The sequence below is a fragment of the Zingiber officinale genome, chromosome 2B, assembly GCF_018446385.1.
Source record: "Zingiber officinale cultivar Zhangliang chromosome 2B, Zo_v1.1, whole genome shotgun sequence".
NCBI lineage: Eukaryota > Viridiplantae > Streptophyta > Magnoliopsida > Zingiberales > Zingiberaceae > Zingiber > Zingiber officinale.
Window position 1 is genome coordinate 29,358,526 of NC_055989.1, and position 18,370 is coordinate 29,376,895.

The window sequence follows — 18,370 nt, forward strand, 5'->3', positions numbered from 1 at the left end:
CGAAACTAAGACTAAATCCTTAAATATCTAAGAAATTAAGTACTATACCGCTATATCATTGTTGGGGTGCTATGGTGCTCTTTGATTACACCATTGATGTGTCATCCAACATTCATATGCTAATTTTCAGTTGACTTCTTGTAATCTAAGTTGACCTCACTTAGTGGAATAAGATTTAATTATTGATGTCCTTATAACAAAAGCATACTACCTGAACCATTTGTGTTTTAGACTTTGACCTCTTAACTACACCAGATGAACTAAAACAGTTATTCCCCTTTGCTTTTCCCCTTAGTGGCATTATCAACAAAATGTATCTCACATATGGACAGTAACTTCCCTTATTGTTGACAATAACTCTCCAATAGTTTTGATGAATAAGGCATAGCAATTTGGCAAAAAATATAACACAAGATCGAGTTGCAACTAAACATTCATGCCTTCAGGCATTGCTGAGTTGATCATCATATAATAGACCTTTCCATGTGATGATCTATTAAATTTTTTGATTTATCTTTTTACAAATGACTATGAGATCAACTGTGTGGAGCACCCGAAATCAATGTAAAATTTTGCATAAACTAAACATTCATGCTAAAGACTAACTTAGTCTGTCAATATTCGTTATCATTCTCGTCACACACTTCTCTATGGTTGCTCAATCGCCTGTACAACTAAAAAGGAATCTTGAGACCTTATACATTCTAAATGAGTACTGTTCTTGCCCAACTAGTTTAGAGAATATCTCATAAACATCGTATGCTTCATGCTTGCATTTCAACACAAGACTCATTGCAGTCAAAACGATATGTTGCACTTTGATTGCATCATTGATGAGTCATCCTATATTCTATTCAGGTGCTAACTGCTCATTGATGCGTCAATCCAATATTCATGTGCTAACTCATCCTTGATTATATCACACATAAAGTAGTTTCTTATGACCGAGGACTATCCTCAAGTTCGTTTTTCAATCAAAGAAACTTATGCTATTGAGTTAGTATCCTCACCTTGCATTATTCAGGATTGTTTCGTATCACCATTGACGATTTTCACTAGAGATCATTTTATTATAATCTATATTTAAATAGTATATGACAAGATAGCTCACAAAAAATTATTTCAATAATAAAATTAAATTATATTCAAAGCCATTTTCATTATAATCTAATCATATTTCACTAAAATGGGTAAATAAATACTAAATTATTACCCAATAAAATAAATATTCTAAACATAAAATCTGTGTGTATGTCAAAGCATAGCACATGTATTTCTACAAATAATCCAACACATTTTAAAAAAATATATAACATGACAAGATAAAAAGCTTAACTAATGAAATTACACTTAGTTAGGGTTAGAACTATAATACATGGCTAGGCTTCATCTTTTGATGGTTAAGCTTGTATCCATTTGGGGATATGATATTCTACTTCATAATATACTCACAACCTCATTAGTAAAAAAAATAATAAGAAGTTTAGACTAAAAAATATCTAAAAGGAAAAAAGAAATATTATTCATATTATTAAGGGTTTTTAAATATTTATAAAAAGAATTGAAACTTTATACTTCAATTGAAAATTTTCCAAATTTAAACATACCCTTAAAATAATTGATAAATACCTTTTACCTACCACCATTTCACCATCCTGATAATCACGAATATTTAGAGCATTAGGGTTTCGGAGAAGCTCAAAATAGAAGGAAAATATATAAAATCATGAAACATGGACAACTCGATGCCACACCTCTCAAAAGTTATATGCAGAAATATATTGCTAAATTAATACAACATATCTCAGGGGTTATGAATCGGCAGGAGATAAATGCAGCGTTGGTAACTTGTACCGAACCAGTTCGGTACCAGTTGTGATTCAAATATGATGATACCTACAATTGTGAACTCAGTCAAGAGCAAGAGCTGCAGCCTATAATTAATGGTTGACCGGAAAATTGACTCCATCTGGTCAGATACCTCCTCTAGATGGATGCTGGCAGATGCCTGAGAAGAAAGTGGCACTGATCTTGTGAATGCGTGTCATAAGCCTTTAGAGCAATCATAACTTCGTCTGCTTATCCAATTGCAGCGGGTTGCAAAGTTTGATCATCTGAGCTTAAACTGTGGGAGCCAGTGGAGCTGTTCTCACTGGAAATGTTTGATTCAGTGTTTTGAGCAGAAATTATTTCCTCCAACCTAGTCTTGGCATTTTCATTATAGTTTTTTCCTTTCCATACAACAATTTGCTCCTTCTCAAAAGTCACAAGGATACAAGGAACCAAGTCCTGAATCATAATTCAATTAACTACTTACAAATTAGAAGAGAATGTTTATTTATCTTCATATAGGCACTAAAACCAAAACCAACAAACGTATCTATGCAAAGTAATCATGAAGTCAGGAGAGGGTGGGGAAGCATCAGAATTCTCTTAATCAAATAACATTCTTAAATTTTCAACAAAATGAAAAAGATAGCATCCTTCAACCATGTCATGATATGTAAACAGGTATAAATGAAACCAACAGGTAGAAATTGGAAATAATGAATTATGTAGCATTCTCATATTGATATAAGCTTATGGCCAACTTCTGATCACACTTGTGGATATATCATGTGATTTTCTTTGCTTGTTAAATGTTTGCACATATAGGGTTTAGGTAACAAAAAGAAGAAGAAAAAAAACTCCTTACCCTGAGCTTAACCCCAATCTTCTTGTAGTCACTTCTCTCAAGACCTTTGCAATCTATACGAACAAGTTCATCGGTCAAAAATGCATCACGAACCATAGGTATCAGACTTGCATAATATCCATTCTTCGCTACGAGAATACCAAAAAGATCATCTTTACAAATCATTGCCACAAAAAGGAGTATGGTCACAAGATGCATTACCAAGCTTTGTCAAGGCAGGTACAGCAGAACCTCTCTTCCTCATTTCCTTGGTCTCCTCAATAGTTAGACCTTCAATTGTTGTTTTAATCAACCTAGGATACACTGGTTCATGAGGTTTCCACAACATCAATGGAATTATTGGCCTTTTGTTTTTACTATAATGTCTTCCTCTATACAATATTATTTGCCCACCATGGCGATGTATGATTAGTCCTCCAGTCTTTTCCTGAAGGATGGCAAAAATATTTTTAGTGTATTCAAAAAAGCTGCACAGGACATAAGTGACGTGCATGAACAATACTTTACACTACAAAAAGAGATACTAAAGCTGGCCAGATGAACATGCATCTAAAGTCCTTTCTCATGGAAAAAGAAGTAATTTATCAACTTCTATCTAAACCTGACAACACAAGTGTTTAACCAGGAAAAAGTATTGGCACGCATCACTTACAAGAGTTAAAACTAAAGCATTTTTTTGGTAAACAATTTATAGGACTCAAAGATGTTGTGATAATGCCATTGGCTAACAAATAAAATGTTTGCAGATACAGAAGAAATAAAAATAAGACGGATGAAGAAAGTTTATGACCTCTCAAATTACAAAATCACAAATTACTTTGTCCTGACAAAGACTTGACTAACAGAAATGTAGAAATAACTTGCATGCCATCATTTGGATTCGGAAAAAAAACAAACATAATACCACAGTACCTAATTGAAGAAAATTGCATCATGATGGTCAGATTAGTAAATAACTAAACTAGTTATTGTACACAATGTTGAAATTGTTATGTTGTGGTAATTGAGCCAATATTATAACTGGATACATATCACACACACACAACCCTTTGATCGCAGCACATAATAGCAAAAATTGGGGGAACATAATCCACTGGCACATTAATTTAAAAAGAATATTATGAATTATGACTTTTGTAAATCTACATTTCTTAAGAAGTCATCAATTTTGAAACTATTTTACTAGCTTTACCTAGCATACTGGTACAACCGGTTGAACATAATGATATATTAAGATTCAAATCTTTCACGTAAGTGCATAGGCATAACTACCGAAAAAGCATATATATACCTCGAGTTGGGTGCAAATATTTTGCATATCCATAGTTGGCACACCAAGACACTTTATCCTTATAGCCTCAGCATTCTTCCAATTATTGTGAATGTCATTCAACATGTTATGTGTGAGGCCGTCTCTCCCTATAGAAGAAATCTTGATAAGAAAAACAATTGTAGAGTTTAAAAAGGGATGATTAATAAATCTATCACAACATGATTTCATATCTATCACGATATTTAAAAGATTTCAAATTATTACAACATTTAGGTTTTAAAGTCAAATATAGTGTTGTATTTTGTCCAACTGCTTAAGTTGAAAATACGGCACTAATATGGAAGACTTCCAAATCACCCACACGCAATCAACAACATTTGTTAATTGGGAACAGCCATAGCAACTTTGACAAGTATAAAATAAAAATATAGATAAAAAATCCCTGACTCATTAAGCCCAAGATTGAGAACAATCTGCCCATACGGGTGAGCAAAATTTCATATTCAGAAGTTCATTTTTTTTTAAAAAAAATATTAGTTATTTCAGTTAAATTAGTTCGGTTTCAATTTTGAAAATTGATTAAACTGATTAAACTATTTTTTATTAAATAATTAAAAAATAAGATTTTTAACTTTTTTATTAAATAGATTAAGTTTTTATTAAAATTCTTAATATCTTTTAAAAAAAAATAAAAATGGGTTATATCGGTTACCAACCGAAGAATCGGTTGGTTGAAAAAAAAAATCGATTAGTTCGATTTAACAATTTCCGTTTGGCCAATTTGGTTTTAATTGAATGATCATCCCTCTAGCCAAGGTGGACCTCTCATCTAGGCATGTTGCTATAGGTCTTCATCAGCTTGATGTAGGTTGTGGACAAGTGATCATGATTTTGTTATGAAATTCATCCGAGTTTATCCTCATTTGCATGGTTGATCCGACTAGTAGGTTGTTAGAGCTTCTCAAAGTTGATAGAGATATAGGAAAAAATAGTGGTTGTGAATATGAACTAGTTGGGGAGCAAAGAAGATGGAAAAGTATAAGGCATGTGCAACATTTGTCCCTCAAGATTAAACACATTATGAAGGATTTAATGATGAAGATGGTAGGAGAATGCAAGGATTAGTCGAGAAACCAGTAAGAATAGAAGAGGAAAGGAGAAGAGAAGGTAGTGATGGTGCCAACATCAAATTGGTCAAAGAGAGGATAGTGGAATTGGCTTTCAGGAAGGATCCATTTCTCAAAGAAGTCTGATGTCTATGACATGATGGTGAGGAATATTGAGTTCAGAATCTAAAGGGTCATTCTCAAGTTGATTTATTTTTTTCAACAAATAATTCCATTTTACAATAATGGTCTCATTCGGTCAGTGATGTAGATCAAGTGGGTGATTCTGCTGTTTGCCATGCCAACAGCACATCATCAAACCGTTGGACAAAATATCAAATGGATGATAGAGTTCACACTAAAAATGAAAAGTTATGATATGTTGGAAAAATTTTAAAGATATGAAAATTCATACAAAGGAATGAAATATTTATTAATTAACTTTTAAAAAAGAATATATATTATATTAGTTACAAACTCTTAACTCACCAATGAGGTTAGCCATGCATAACTTAAAATTTAAATGAAGGTAAACTAATAAGAATAAATAAAAGTGGTAGGTTGTTGACGATGCTTTACAAAAAAATAAATAAATAAATAGATGCAAAAACTATCTTGTAAACAATAGGTTTAACATTTTCAAGTCATCTTATATTTAGGCAATTGTCAATACTACAACAACAACAACCACCACCAAGTCTTATCCCACTAGATGGATTCGGCAAGGCGATTACCAATGTTAACAAAAATAAAAAGTTGTAATTCCAAACTTTATTAGAGTTGAACATTATCTGCATTAATCTATTTGTATAATCATGTCATAAGTAGTACCCAAGTCGTTTAGATATGTTTTATTTGTATTAGTGACAAAAAAATAATTTTGAAGAAAAATTAATCAACCAAAGATGATAATGTTAAAATCAATGTGTCAGAATAATAGACAGATGGAATAATGATTACAGGATTACTAACTAGAGCTCCAATAGGTGAGAAAGTGATAGAAAATAAATTAAGATGGTATAGTTGTGTTCAAAGACAATCAATAGACTCAATTGATAAGTAGAATTCATTATAGTTGAATGTGCAAGGGCATAGAAAGGAAAAAAGATTCTTAGTTAACGTAATTAAAATTGGCTTAAGAAATATTAAAATAGAGATATATATCATGCATACAGTTTAATGAAGGAAAAGATTCACCCACTTGCCCAACTTGTTGGGGACCAAAGAGCTTGATGAACTCTGCCAGTTTCATCCCAAACTCAAAAATAATAATAAATGATGGATTGTTTTAGGCCCCATCAGCCAATACAAAACTATGTCAACAAATAGAACATGAATCTTAGCCACAGTTTAAAGGCAAGCTAAGTTGCATTTACCAAATGATAAGAAGTTGGATTCTCCTTTACTTTGCCCCCTTCAATTTTAATTGAATTGACCTGGATTTATATAACCTATTGATCATTTCTCTAATATGTAAATGCAACATTAACATATTTTATCTCATTGCATTACCTATATTGTTAAATTACACATCAGTATTCATGAATAAAAACTGCATCTTACTCATTTGAGTCACCACCATATTGTAGATAATTTCCCAACTCAATCAAGTCATACTAACAAAATCGGATAAGATACTTATAGTTCCATTAATGCAAGAATGGTGAATACTTAAGAAACCAAAACTCAACAGAGCTTCTCTAGGGTACTATGGCAATAGGCTTCAATACAAAGATTCATGTGTTTTATAAATGTAATCACATATTCTAATCCTCGTGCAGTTGCTAATATTTATATCAGTTATCACAGTGCTAGATGTCTTAAGGGACATATTAAAAACTGAAGAGCTTGCAGCAAAGAGTTACACCAATGCTAGCTTTTAAACCGACAAGGATGATTCCAGATCGAAGCCAGGGTATGTATTTTGCTTAAATAGTGGTGCTGTGAGCTGGAAGAGTTCAAAGAAAGACACAGTCGTTAATTCTACAACAGAGGCCGAATACATTGCCGCTTCAACTGCAACAAAAGAGGTTGTTTGGATTACGAAGTTTATTACAGAGCTTGGTGTTGTTCCTAGTATAGCGAACCCAATAGATCTCTATTGTGATAACATTGGGGCTATTGCAGAGGCTAAGGAACCTCACTCTCATCAACAATCCAAATGCATACTACGGCAATTCCATCTCATTCAAGAGATCATTGATAGAGGAGATGTGAGGATCTGTAGAATATCGACCAATGCTAACATTATGGATCCTTTAACCAAGTCTTTGGCATAGAGGAAGCATGATAGTCACACTAGATCACTAGGTATTAGATATTTCAGTGATTGCCACCCGTGCTAGGGGGAGATTATTAGTATTAGCCCTAATACCAATTATGAGATGATTGACAAGGGCATTTTTTGTATCATATTTCACTAATTAATAAAAGACAAAGTTGGTTATTATATTTACTTTAATTTAGTGTCGAATAAATAAGTATAATAATGTCCTAGAATAGCAAGTTCAGTCTACAACATATCAATTGGTTGAGTTGATAGTGGGATATTATAGATATATAGAACGTTACTCTTAACTATTCCTAGTCAAGCATTAATATACAAGGATAATATTAATGCATTGAGACTAGCTTGAAAGTCAATTGATGACTTAATCTCATAAGTCATGGATATGAGATATCACGTTGACACATGGACATATATTAGAAAATATGTATTGAATTGACCCACCATGAGATGTTTCATAAATCGTTATATGAGTGTCATAAACATTCTTATAGTGAGTATGAATATTCCTTAAACATGAAGTCACTACGGTTCCCTACATAAGAAGTTGTGTACTTTGGTATCGACAAACGTCATATGTAACAGGGTGAACTATAAAGTCGATTACTGGGTATGCAATAAGTTATGCGGAGGAATGTGAGCGATGTAGATGAGATCTATCCCTTCCATATGACAGAAGCGATATCTATAGGTCCCTTGATTAGTAGAACACAAGAATATATAGTCATACTCAAATGAGTTAATATGCGATATTGAGCTTATTTGATTGAGTGTGTCTACTTAGAGATCAAGAAACACAAAATTGATAAGAGGATGACACGGCCTCATTGATCAATCTAGATTTAAGAATAGAAGGATTGAATCATATAAGATAATAGACATGGACAGGTTAGGTCGGTTCTCGACATTCTCGTCACTTGGGTAGCAATGATATCTTTCTAGATGTCACTCATTGTTTATATATCTAAAATGATTTTAGAGACATTGCCAGCATTACGAGAACCTATTGGGTGGACAAGTTGATTTGGAGATGGGTTCATATGATGGATCATTGGATTAAATCTAATCCGAATTAGATTTATTGAGTTAGACTCAATTGGATCCAACTATTAAATTGAATTGAGTCCAATTTGAATTAGACTCATGGAATCAATTCGGATTGATGAGGATCAATGAGTTGGACTCATTGGGTGAACTCGAATTCACCAAGGAAGATGAAAGATCAAAACTTAATTGGATTAATGGAGGACTTAATTGGATTAATAGAGAATTAATGTCAATTAAGGCAATTAATGCCAATTAAGACTCATTAGGTGAATGAATACAAAGGGGGGTTTTGATTCATTTGGTGGACTTGTGTTCTTCCTCCTCTTCTTCTCCTTCTTCCTCTTTGGCCGAAATCTTCCTTGTGGTTGCTAGCACAACCTGATTGATTTTTCCTTCTCCACTTCGTTAGTTCGTGAGACGGACGGAAAGCTTATTTGTGTGGATACCGAAAGAGGCACGGACACGTGATCGTGTTGAGATCCTTGCTGTCGGGAGTTCGTGTTTACGCAACAAATGTATAACTCCCTTTTAACAAACTTAGTATATGATTTTCTCCTTCGCATGGATCTTCTGGAAGGATCTAATTAGTTTTTCCGCTGCGCTTTCTGCGTGTTTAGCGCTCTAGATCCTAACAAAAACTTGTATTATTCATATTTCATCTCTGCTCAAAGATAGAACAATCAGGTGGAAAGCCAATAAATTAAGATAGAGGAAAATATATTTACTAAATCCCCACTGATAAAACTTCTCATCCTCTATGATCCATGTTACGGACAGTGATTCATCTGTGCACTATGCGTATTTTAAAATATAAAAATACAAATTATACCATCAAAAGTAATCAAGTATTCAATCAACAATATGTACTGAACCTACATAAGCAAAGTGAGATATTTGCAACAAAGTCAAGCCTTTGCGGACAAAAAAAAAATCCACAAACAGAATGTCACTCCAATTTTCAATCAAGAAAGACAAAAAAAATTGGAGAGCTAACATGAGCAAATAGTTCAAGTGAGGGAAACTACCGAGGTGAACTTCCCGTCTGGTCCGGTGCTTCTGGAATTTGTCGACTAGAGATGCTTTCTCTGCGGGCGTAAGGGGCTTCCCCAGAATCTTCGCTCTGGACTCCTTTGCCTTCTTCAAATCGATGGTTCCAGGACCATCACCATCAACCGATGTCACCGTAGGGTCAACAGCTGGAGCACAGAAGCCAGTCCAGATACGGTCGAAACGACCTGGACCGAAAGGCGAATACTTGGGCTCCCGTAGCCCGATAGGCTTGACGTTTGAACTGCTCTCCGTGTAGCTAAAGCGGAAATCGAATGGGAGGTTGGAGTGGAGAGGCTTCTTGCCAGTGCGGTCGAGTGATGATGGAGGCCTGTAGGGAGGCTTCTTCTTCTTTTTTGTATTCTTGCGATTATTGTTGGCTTCCACTTCAGGATTGTGAGGGCTAGGGTTGTTATCGGGACTAAGGGAGGGAGGCGGCACGAAGCCATAACGATCAAGAAGGCGAGGCAAAAAGGAAGGAAGAGAGGAGGAGATGAGACGGGAGGCGAGGAGGAGGGCGGCGAGGGTTGGCTTCCGATGGGGAAAGGTATCAGCAAGCATCATACCTTTACGCCGCCGTCTTCCACATGTGATACAGGCGACTGCCGATATATACTGTATAACAGGTAATCTATACAGGAGGACACACGTAGCATTATGAAATTCTCAAGAAGATGCATTATACTTTTAATTTTTAAGAAAAGCACATTTAATTTTAAAAATACTCATCTGTCTAAACAATTATTACTTCAAGTCAATTAAACCATTCAAATCATATTTGATAGCGATTCTGTCCGAAAGTCAAAGAAATAGATACTGAGATGGGTCGCTCCTATTATCTTCTTATGAACTCCACTCTCACCTGTAATATAAACGCGTCAATGTCGAGTTAGGGAAGGGGTCACTGGCGATAACCCTCCGACGTTCAAGTCAGTCTCCGGCGAAGCAAGAAGGAAAGGAAACAAGAACTGTAACGCAACAGTAGAAATCGCGTAAAAAGCATATCTTCGCCGATACTTGGACTCCCTTTATATAGAGTCTTGGAAGCACGTGTGCACGCTTCCCAAGATGAGCACACATCTCAAAGCTTTCCCTAAAAAGACGTGTCAGTAAAGTGTCCTTGACATAGTACCTTAACGGGTCGAGCATATCTCTGAAATGATGGTGGAAACTTTCGTCGTATGATCTTTTGTCTGATCATGTTGCCTGTCAGCGGCACTAGCTCGCAAAAGGATGTCGAAAGATATCCTGCTATGTCTATTGCTCGGCCAAGCGGAATGACCGCTCGGTCGAAATTCTGCTATCTTTGCGTTGTTTGCTGTCATGCCAAGTGGGATAGCCGCTCGGTTGAAAGTCCACTGTCCAAATGTCGTTCGTTGCCAAACCAAGCGAGATAGTCGCTCGGCCAGAAGCCCACTGTCCACATGCACGATTGCTGGGCTAAGCAGGATAGCCGCTCAATGGGTAGTTCACTGTCTGCGTGCTCAGCTGATATTGAGTATGCTGTTAGGCCGAGCGGAGGAGCCGCTCGGCCCAGCTTCTGCGCACCCCTTGAGCGTCAGTTTGATTACTCCTTGTGCCGAAGGTGGTGGGCGGTGCTTAATCCCCGATCGACGTATGACTCATCCAATCAGCCAACACCGTCCACCCGTTGACCGTCCTAACTTTGACCTCCACCGTGGCAGCGGGGTGGGGCACCTCATCATCACTACATCACAAGTCTCCCCTTCAAGTCTAGTCGAAGAAGGTTACAAGTCCGACTGACTGGACAAAGTTATCTTGCGAAGCTTTCCTCCCGATTGGATGTTGACTCCCAATGGACTCCGATCGGGCCAACGTGGATTGGTGGCCTGTCGCGTAGCCATTCTTTCTGGTCAGTTTGTTGAATATTGTCGATCGGCCGTAGGTCTGATCCCTTAAGTCGATCAGTACGACAGGCACTTGTACTTGGAAAATATTTCTCGGGCTTCTCTGGGTGAGCGCAATCCAACTGATGTCACCCGAATTTCTAGGAAATCATGTAGATCTCAGCGCATTAAAGCCGAGCGTGCCCCCATGCTTTCATTAAATGCTGACCTGTGGCAAAGCGCCACGCGTCACACCCCCGGCTACTGCACGCTTGACACAATAGGGCACTGACGTGACGTTTGGCGATTTGAATTCAACGGCCCGATCTTCGCCTAGGATTTTGTGACCTAGATCGGATGGCTCCAGTCGGCCGAGCCTAGGGCTTATAAGCTCGTCGCATCGCCGCCTCCTCTACGCGTCCGTCTTCCTCGAGTGCTCCCGACGACCTTCGTGTTCTGCTTCTGTGTGATTTGCTCCTGCGATCCTCCGCGCTCCTTCCTCGGTGACCCTCTCCCAGTAAGCTTTCTTCCTAATCAAGTCTGCTTTTGAACTCTTCGGCCTTTCTTCTTGTTCTAGTGACTTTCTGGTGGCCTTTTTTCCTATTTCGATCGCATTTCTCCCTTCGACTCCTTTTTTCGTCTGTTTTTGCGATGGTCGACTCCTCACAACCGTCGGCCTCTACCCTGGACTTTGGTATACATCCATGGAGTATATGTTCGATGGAGGCGACGCTGAGAGCCTGGGAGATGTCTTCGAAATCCCGTCCGATCATGAGATAGTTTTGCCTTCTCCTTCCGACCGGCAGAATTCCCTGCCGACCGGCTGCATCTATCTATTCAGGGATCACTTCACTGTCGGTATGCAGTTCCCTATCCATCCCTTCATTTCTGCAGTTTGTAAATACTTTCGCATTTCCCTCTCTCAACTCGTGTAGAACTCCTTCCGCTTGCTATGTGGCGTTGTTGTCTTGTCCGCCTGCACGACATCTCCCTTACTTCCTAGTTCTTCCACTATTTCTACTAACCTAAGCAATCCGAGCCAGAGACTTTCCTTTTCCAATCCCGAGTCAGTTTAGTGTTTTTTGATAAGATGCCGACCTCCAATAAGTATTAGAGAGAATAATTCTTTTTTATGCGTCTTCCCGAGTGACCAAATTTTCTGACCCACTGGTAGCTCGAAGTGGCGTCGCAACCAGCTCTAAAAATCTACAAGAACTGACCGAACTACCTACATGCTGCTTCCGTGTTGGTCGGTCAGAAATACAACATTCACAAGTCGCTATTAGAGGGCGTCTTGTACATCTTCAGCCTGAGTCCGATCTGCACCCGGTTACCGACCAACCTAGGTATGAAGCTTCTCTGCTACTTCCTTTGATGCTAACTAATTTTTATTTTTCTCTTGCAGTCGAAGTCATGATGCGAGCGTGTATGGCCGGTAAGGCGAAGCTTAAGGACACCGCAATCGAGTCGGTGGCCACTGAAGAACTGGCGAGTCGAGGCCTGCAACAAGTTGAGTCCCACGAAGATCCACTCGGCCTGAGCGAGGAGACACCTGTGGTGGTGGGTGAAGACGAGGCTAGCCATGCGCCGAGCGGAGGAGCCACCCCGAGCTCACAGCCTCCGGCCTAGCAACACCCTATTATTCTTGTCGAGGAACCATCGAGCTCGACCTCCTCTAACGTGCCATTGAACTGGTGCAAGAGGCGACGAGCCAAGCCTTCATCGCGTTCTGCTACTTTGGCGGGGCAGTCGGGCGAGCGGATTGAAACTTTGGCCCCCGCCCTGGTTCAACAAACGGTGTTGTCCGCGTTGTCTGATCGGACACCGTCCCTTGCCAAGCTACCGTAAGGGACTCTAGCCGCTCCGCCGATAGCCTTCATGCCGCCGACTTCGAAGCCATTGAGGGTAAAGAAGTCCGACATCCGTCCATCATCCACCTACCGGGCGTCCGGCCGGGCGACTTTGGCGCAGTCGGCCCCGAGCGATCAGTGCCACATCACGACAATCCTCCACCTGCTTACAGAGGAATACAGTGAGTCGAGCGTTGGATCTCGAGGCCCCGAGCACCAGATCATCATTCAGGGGCTGCTCACTAAGGTCTGGGAGGACACGCGAGCTCATGCGGCAATGATGCCTCCGAGCGTGCTTGTGAATAGTCACGCCTAAATGTCTACTGGCGTAAATATTTCAATGTAAATTCATAATTTACCTCCGATCTGTGTTAACCTTTATCTGTCCGCAGTATTGGGTGGAGAGTCTGGCCATGTGCCAACGGCTCACTTTTTTAGAGGACGAGGTCTGGAAGCTGAAGGCGTTGAGCGGCCAATCCTCCGTGGCTCAGGAAAAGACAAACGCCGAGGTGGTCCGGCTCCAAGCCACTTTGGAGAAGAGCGATAAGTTGCTTGAGGCCGAACGGGCAAAAAGCGTTGGGCAGGTCACCATGCTGGAGCAGCTGAATAAGTAGGTCGCCACCTTTGATAACATGATCGAGTCAACGAACGTGAGGAAGAATCAGGTCATCGTCGACCTCGACAAGAAGGATAAATAGGCCCGGGGCCTCGCCCAAAAGCTGAAGGAGGCCGAAGACTTCTTGGTGGTCGAGCGACATAGCCGGACGATCGAAGAAAAGTCCCTTCGCGACCAAATTGCCTCCAAGGACGCTACCCTAGCTGCCGCCAAGGACGAGCTGGAGGGCTCCCGAGCGACATTGAGGATTTATCAGGATGTCGAAGGGAGTATATTTGAGGCAATGAAGCAAGACTACATCCGTTCGGACGCATTCTGCGATAAAGTCACTGACCGAACTCTTCGACTATTCGACTTGGAGATCGAGGAGATGATCGATCAACTTCGTGAGGGAGGCCACCTGCCGACTGCTCTGACCAGCAGGGTTATAAGCTAGGACAAGCTTATAGCCGCGCTTCCCGACGACATACTAGATTATCTCGAGTGAGGCAGAGCCTTGTAATGTATAGTCCTCAAGTTTTGTAAAATTTCTGAAGTTGAAATGCATGCTCGTTCGCTCGGATGGGCTTTACCTCCATGTATGTTTTTTTGCATCCTGCTTATTTGCCAAAACTCTTAGCTTCGTTCATCATTCTTCTATTTCCCGATCGGTTCAGAGAGTATTTAAAAAATAGCATCGAATGGTTGCCCTGTTCCGAAGACTTCAAATTTTTGGTCAGCTATTCCCTATGCATATATGCTCAGTAATCTTTCGGAGACTACTTGACCTCGCACGGGGAAGATGTGAGTTCCGAATGTCGGGCCTGTTACTTGAATGTAACATCAGATCCAGTCGAGCAGCACGGGAGTCAGATCAAATCTAGCCGAGCGGCACGAGAGTCTCTGACTCAGGGGTTTATAGTCGTCACTCGACTGTTAATAAAGGCCTGGGCTTAAGGTCACCTCTCGATCGCTGTTGAGGAATTCGTGAAGACTTGAGTTTAAGGTCGTCACTTGACCGCTGATGTAGACCCACGTTTAACGTTACAGCTCAACGATTTGATGTAGACTTAGTTTTAAGGTCGCCGCTCGACCGCTGATGTTGGCAAGAGTTTAACATCACCGCTCAACAGTTGATGGCGACAAGAGTTTAACGTCACCGCTTGACGGTTTGATGGAGACTCGTGTTTAATGTCGTCGCTCGACGATCGGTGAAGACTAGGGTTTAACGTCGCCACTCGACGGTTGGTGGAGACTAGGGTTTAACGTTGCCGCTCGACGGTTTAATGTAGACTCGCGTTTAACGTCACCGCTCGATGGTCGGTGGAGACTAAGGTTTAACGTCACCGCTTGATAGTTTGATGTAGACTCACGTTTAACATTGCCGCTCGACGGTCGGTGGAGACTAGGGTTTAATGTCGTCGCTCGACGGTTTGATGGAGACTCACGTTTAACGTCGTCACTCGACGATTTGATAGAGACTTGTACACCTGGGTTTAAGGTCGCCGTTCGACCATTGAGGGAGATGTACTTGAGAGGCCTTTGCTTTTTTATTCAAACTTTGCCCTGCGTTCGGCAAACACACAACAGATACAAAGTACATGATTCACTTGCGCACCTCTCATCCAGCCCTGTAGGGTTGAAGATAGTTCGCGCTCCACGGCCTCTCGAGCTGCCTTTTTTCTTCGTCCACCAGATAGTAGCTCCGAACAGAGCTTCTGGACAACCTTGAACGGTCCTGCCCATGGTGCTTCGAGCTTGGTGACATCACCGACCATCTTCACTTTCTTTCAAACGAGGTCGCCGACCTGGAAGAACCTCGGGATCACTCGCCGATTATAGTTCTACTTTATCCACTGCCGGTATGTCGTTAGCCGAGCAGCGGCTTTCGCCCTTGCTTCATCCACCAATTCAAGCTCCATCATCCTCCGTTCGGCATTCTCATCGTCGTAGTGTTGTACCCGATCAGATTCTACTCCGACCTCCACGGGGACAACTACTTCACTGTCGTACATCAACTGGAATGGGGTTACGTCAGTCACCTCTTTCGGAGTCGTGCAGAGAGCCCATAACACACTAGGGAGCTCGTCGACCCAGTTACCTCCCATGTGGTCCAGCTGAGCGAGCAAGACTCTGATAATCTTCTGATTGACGACTTCAGCTTGCCCGTTGCCCTGAGGGTAGGCCACCGAAGTGAAGGCTTGTTGGATGTCATAGCCTTTACACCATTCTCTAAGCTCTCAATCGATGAACTGCCTTCCATTATCGGACATGAGTTGGTGTAGGATTCCGAACCGGCAAATAATGTTCTGCCAAATAAATTTGGTGACCATCTGCTCAGTGATTCTTCCAAGCGGCTCGGCTTCTACCCACTTCGAGAAGTAGTCCACCATAACTAGTAGAAACTTCTGCTGACTGGTCGCCATGGGAAAAGGCCCGAAGATGTCCATGCCCCATTGATCGAAGGGGCATGATACAATGGACACTTTCATTTCCTTGGTCGGTCGGTGTGACATGTTGTAATACTTCTGGCAAGACAAGCAGGTTGCCACCGTCTAAGCGGCATCCTCCTGGAGGGTCGGCCAGAAATATCCAGCCAGAAGTATTTTTCAAGCTAATGCGTGGTCGCCTGGATGACCTCCGCAAGACCCTTGGTGCACCTCCTTCAGGATGTATTCGACGTCCTCCGATCCGACACAGTTGAGAAGTAGCCGGGAGAAGGCTCTCTTGTAGAGCTGGTCGCCGATCAATGTGAACCGTCCGAACCTCTTCTTTAGCAAGCGAGCTTCTTCCGGATCGACAGGTGCAGCTCCCAAACGGAAGAATTCTGTCAGGGTCATCCTCTAATCGCTCGAGAAGGTGATTCCCTTTATCCGGTCAATGTGAGCCACAAGTGAAAATTGCTCGATCGGCTAACGTATTGTCACGCTCCGGAGGAGTCTCTGTCAGAAGAAATTTCGGCAACATCACCCCAGTACGACGGACAATCTGAAACTTTTCTACAATCACTATATACCTCAGCCACATACGGCTGGAATAATAACAATAAAAGAAAACAAACACCACGCAGTTAATATCAAATTCAGCCTCTGGCTGACACAACCACGCAGTTAAAAAATAAAGCAGCCCACTCGACTGTACCAAAACCAAAACACGAAACTGCTAGCCGGCTAGGCTTACACAACCAATAACAAATACAAAATACCACATAACAACATCAACACTCCAAAAATAAAACCAGAGTACAGAGCTAAACAAACTGATACATAAAACAAACAAATCATACGTGAAACCGATAAGTCTTCTGATGTGACGTGGGGACCAGCAGACAGGATGCTCCAAGCGACACCATAAATAACCTGGTACCTGAAAAAGATAGTGTCAACGGGGGTGAGTTCAACAACTCAGCGAATACCAATGGACATGAGTAGTAAGATATATCTAACAGCAACAAACATGGAATACAGCTTCCTAATCATATATAGGGAATATGCAAAACTGAAAGGTAACTGAGGAAGCTGTACTCACCAGGAACTCCTATCCAGACAAAAGGGTCGTCAAACCGAAAGTGTCAATAATCCTGTATGCAGGTCAAAGGTATGCATCCAACCAAAATGCAGCAACCAAATGCAGCAAACACAATCACAATAATATAAATACATCAATGCATATGATGCTAATGATGCGTCCTGGTCACCCCTGACGCCAGTCAGTCCTCTCACACACAAATGGCGAGACCGAGTGGGTAGGGCTATGACAACCGTGCACTCTGTCGTCACTGCTCCTGATGAGTGACCGAGTGGACGGGATGCTGTCGGAGTACTCCTGTCCTGTGACCCCAAATCATAAATGGGGGAGCTCAATGCTCTCAACTCCCGGTACACGATGACGGGGAGGTATCTCTGCCGGCTACCACGCTGAGTCACCTGACCAACGGAGCCAAACAGAGTCCACCGTCTGCCGGCTACTACGCTGCTACACTAAATGCCAGCGGAGCCAAACAGAGCGGAACTGTCTGCCGGCTACCACGCTGAGTTCTCAGACCAACGGAGCCAAACAGCAGAACCGCCACACACCTGCCTGATATACCACTAAACCATGAGTGGGGGTGTGTGCAGTACATGTAACTGGCGATGAGCTCAACCATAGTGGAGCCGACAATCGCACAGCATGCAATCATGATGCATGTCACTATGCATAACAAAAACTGATCAACATAACCATATCCATATATACAAAATGGGTACTGTAAAAGCGATGGTCACATACCAAAATCTAGAATACACAGGTCAGATAGAATATCAAAAACCTATGTCCTGAACATAATAAGTATGGAACATCCTGATCAGCTTAGAAAAATTCATATATACATAATATAGGTACCACAGTATCAGTAGGTCAATCCACGGATCTAGGGCATATAGGTCCTCTATGGTATAGCAACCTAGATCCTAAACATATCTCCTTCCATAACATATGTACCAACAATATGCACATATCAAGAATCAAGGTCTAGGTACACGAATCATATATGATATACAAATAGAGGTACACAAGCCAGTCATGGCATAAAACCTAAGTATCAGACAATCTCGATACACATGACTGAAACCAAAAGTCCAG

The 18,370-nt window shown here is 41.0% G+C and overlaps 2 protein-coding genes across 2 annotated transcripts; both read right to left on the bottom strand.

Annotated features, from left to right (window-relative positions):
- Window positions 1-1,704: 1,704 nt before the first annotated feature.
- On the bottom strand, window positions 1,705-10,070 carry LOC122045546 (CRS2-associated factor 1, mitochondrial-like). Its single transcript, XM_042605813.1, has 5 exons — window positions 9,434-10,070; window positions 3,987-4,114; window positions 2,897-3,122; window positions 2,696-2,823; window positions 1,705-2,289 (listed from the first exon to the last, which is right to left on the bottom strand). The coding sequence occupies exons 1-5, from the start codon at window positions 10,017-10,019 to the stop codon at window positions 2,080-2,082; spliced, it is 1,278 nt and encodes a 425-aa protein (XP_042461747.1). The 5' UTR covers window positions 10,020-10,070; the 3' UTR covers window positions 1,705-2,079.
- A 5,521-nt stretch (window positions 10,071-15,591) lies between these two features.
- Window positions 15,592-16,587, bottom strand: LOC122048218. The gene is made up of 2 exons (XM_042609812.1): window positions 16,386-16,587; window positions 15,592-15,965 (listed from the first exon to the last, which is right to left on the bottom strand). The coding sequence occupies exons 1-2, from the start codon at window positions 16,585-16,587 to the stop codon at window positions 15,592-15,594; spliced, it is 576 nt and encodes a 191-aa protein (XP_042465746.1).
- Window positions 16,588-18,370: the final 1,783 nt, after the last annotated feature.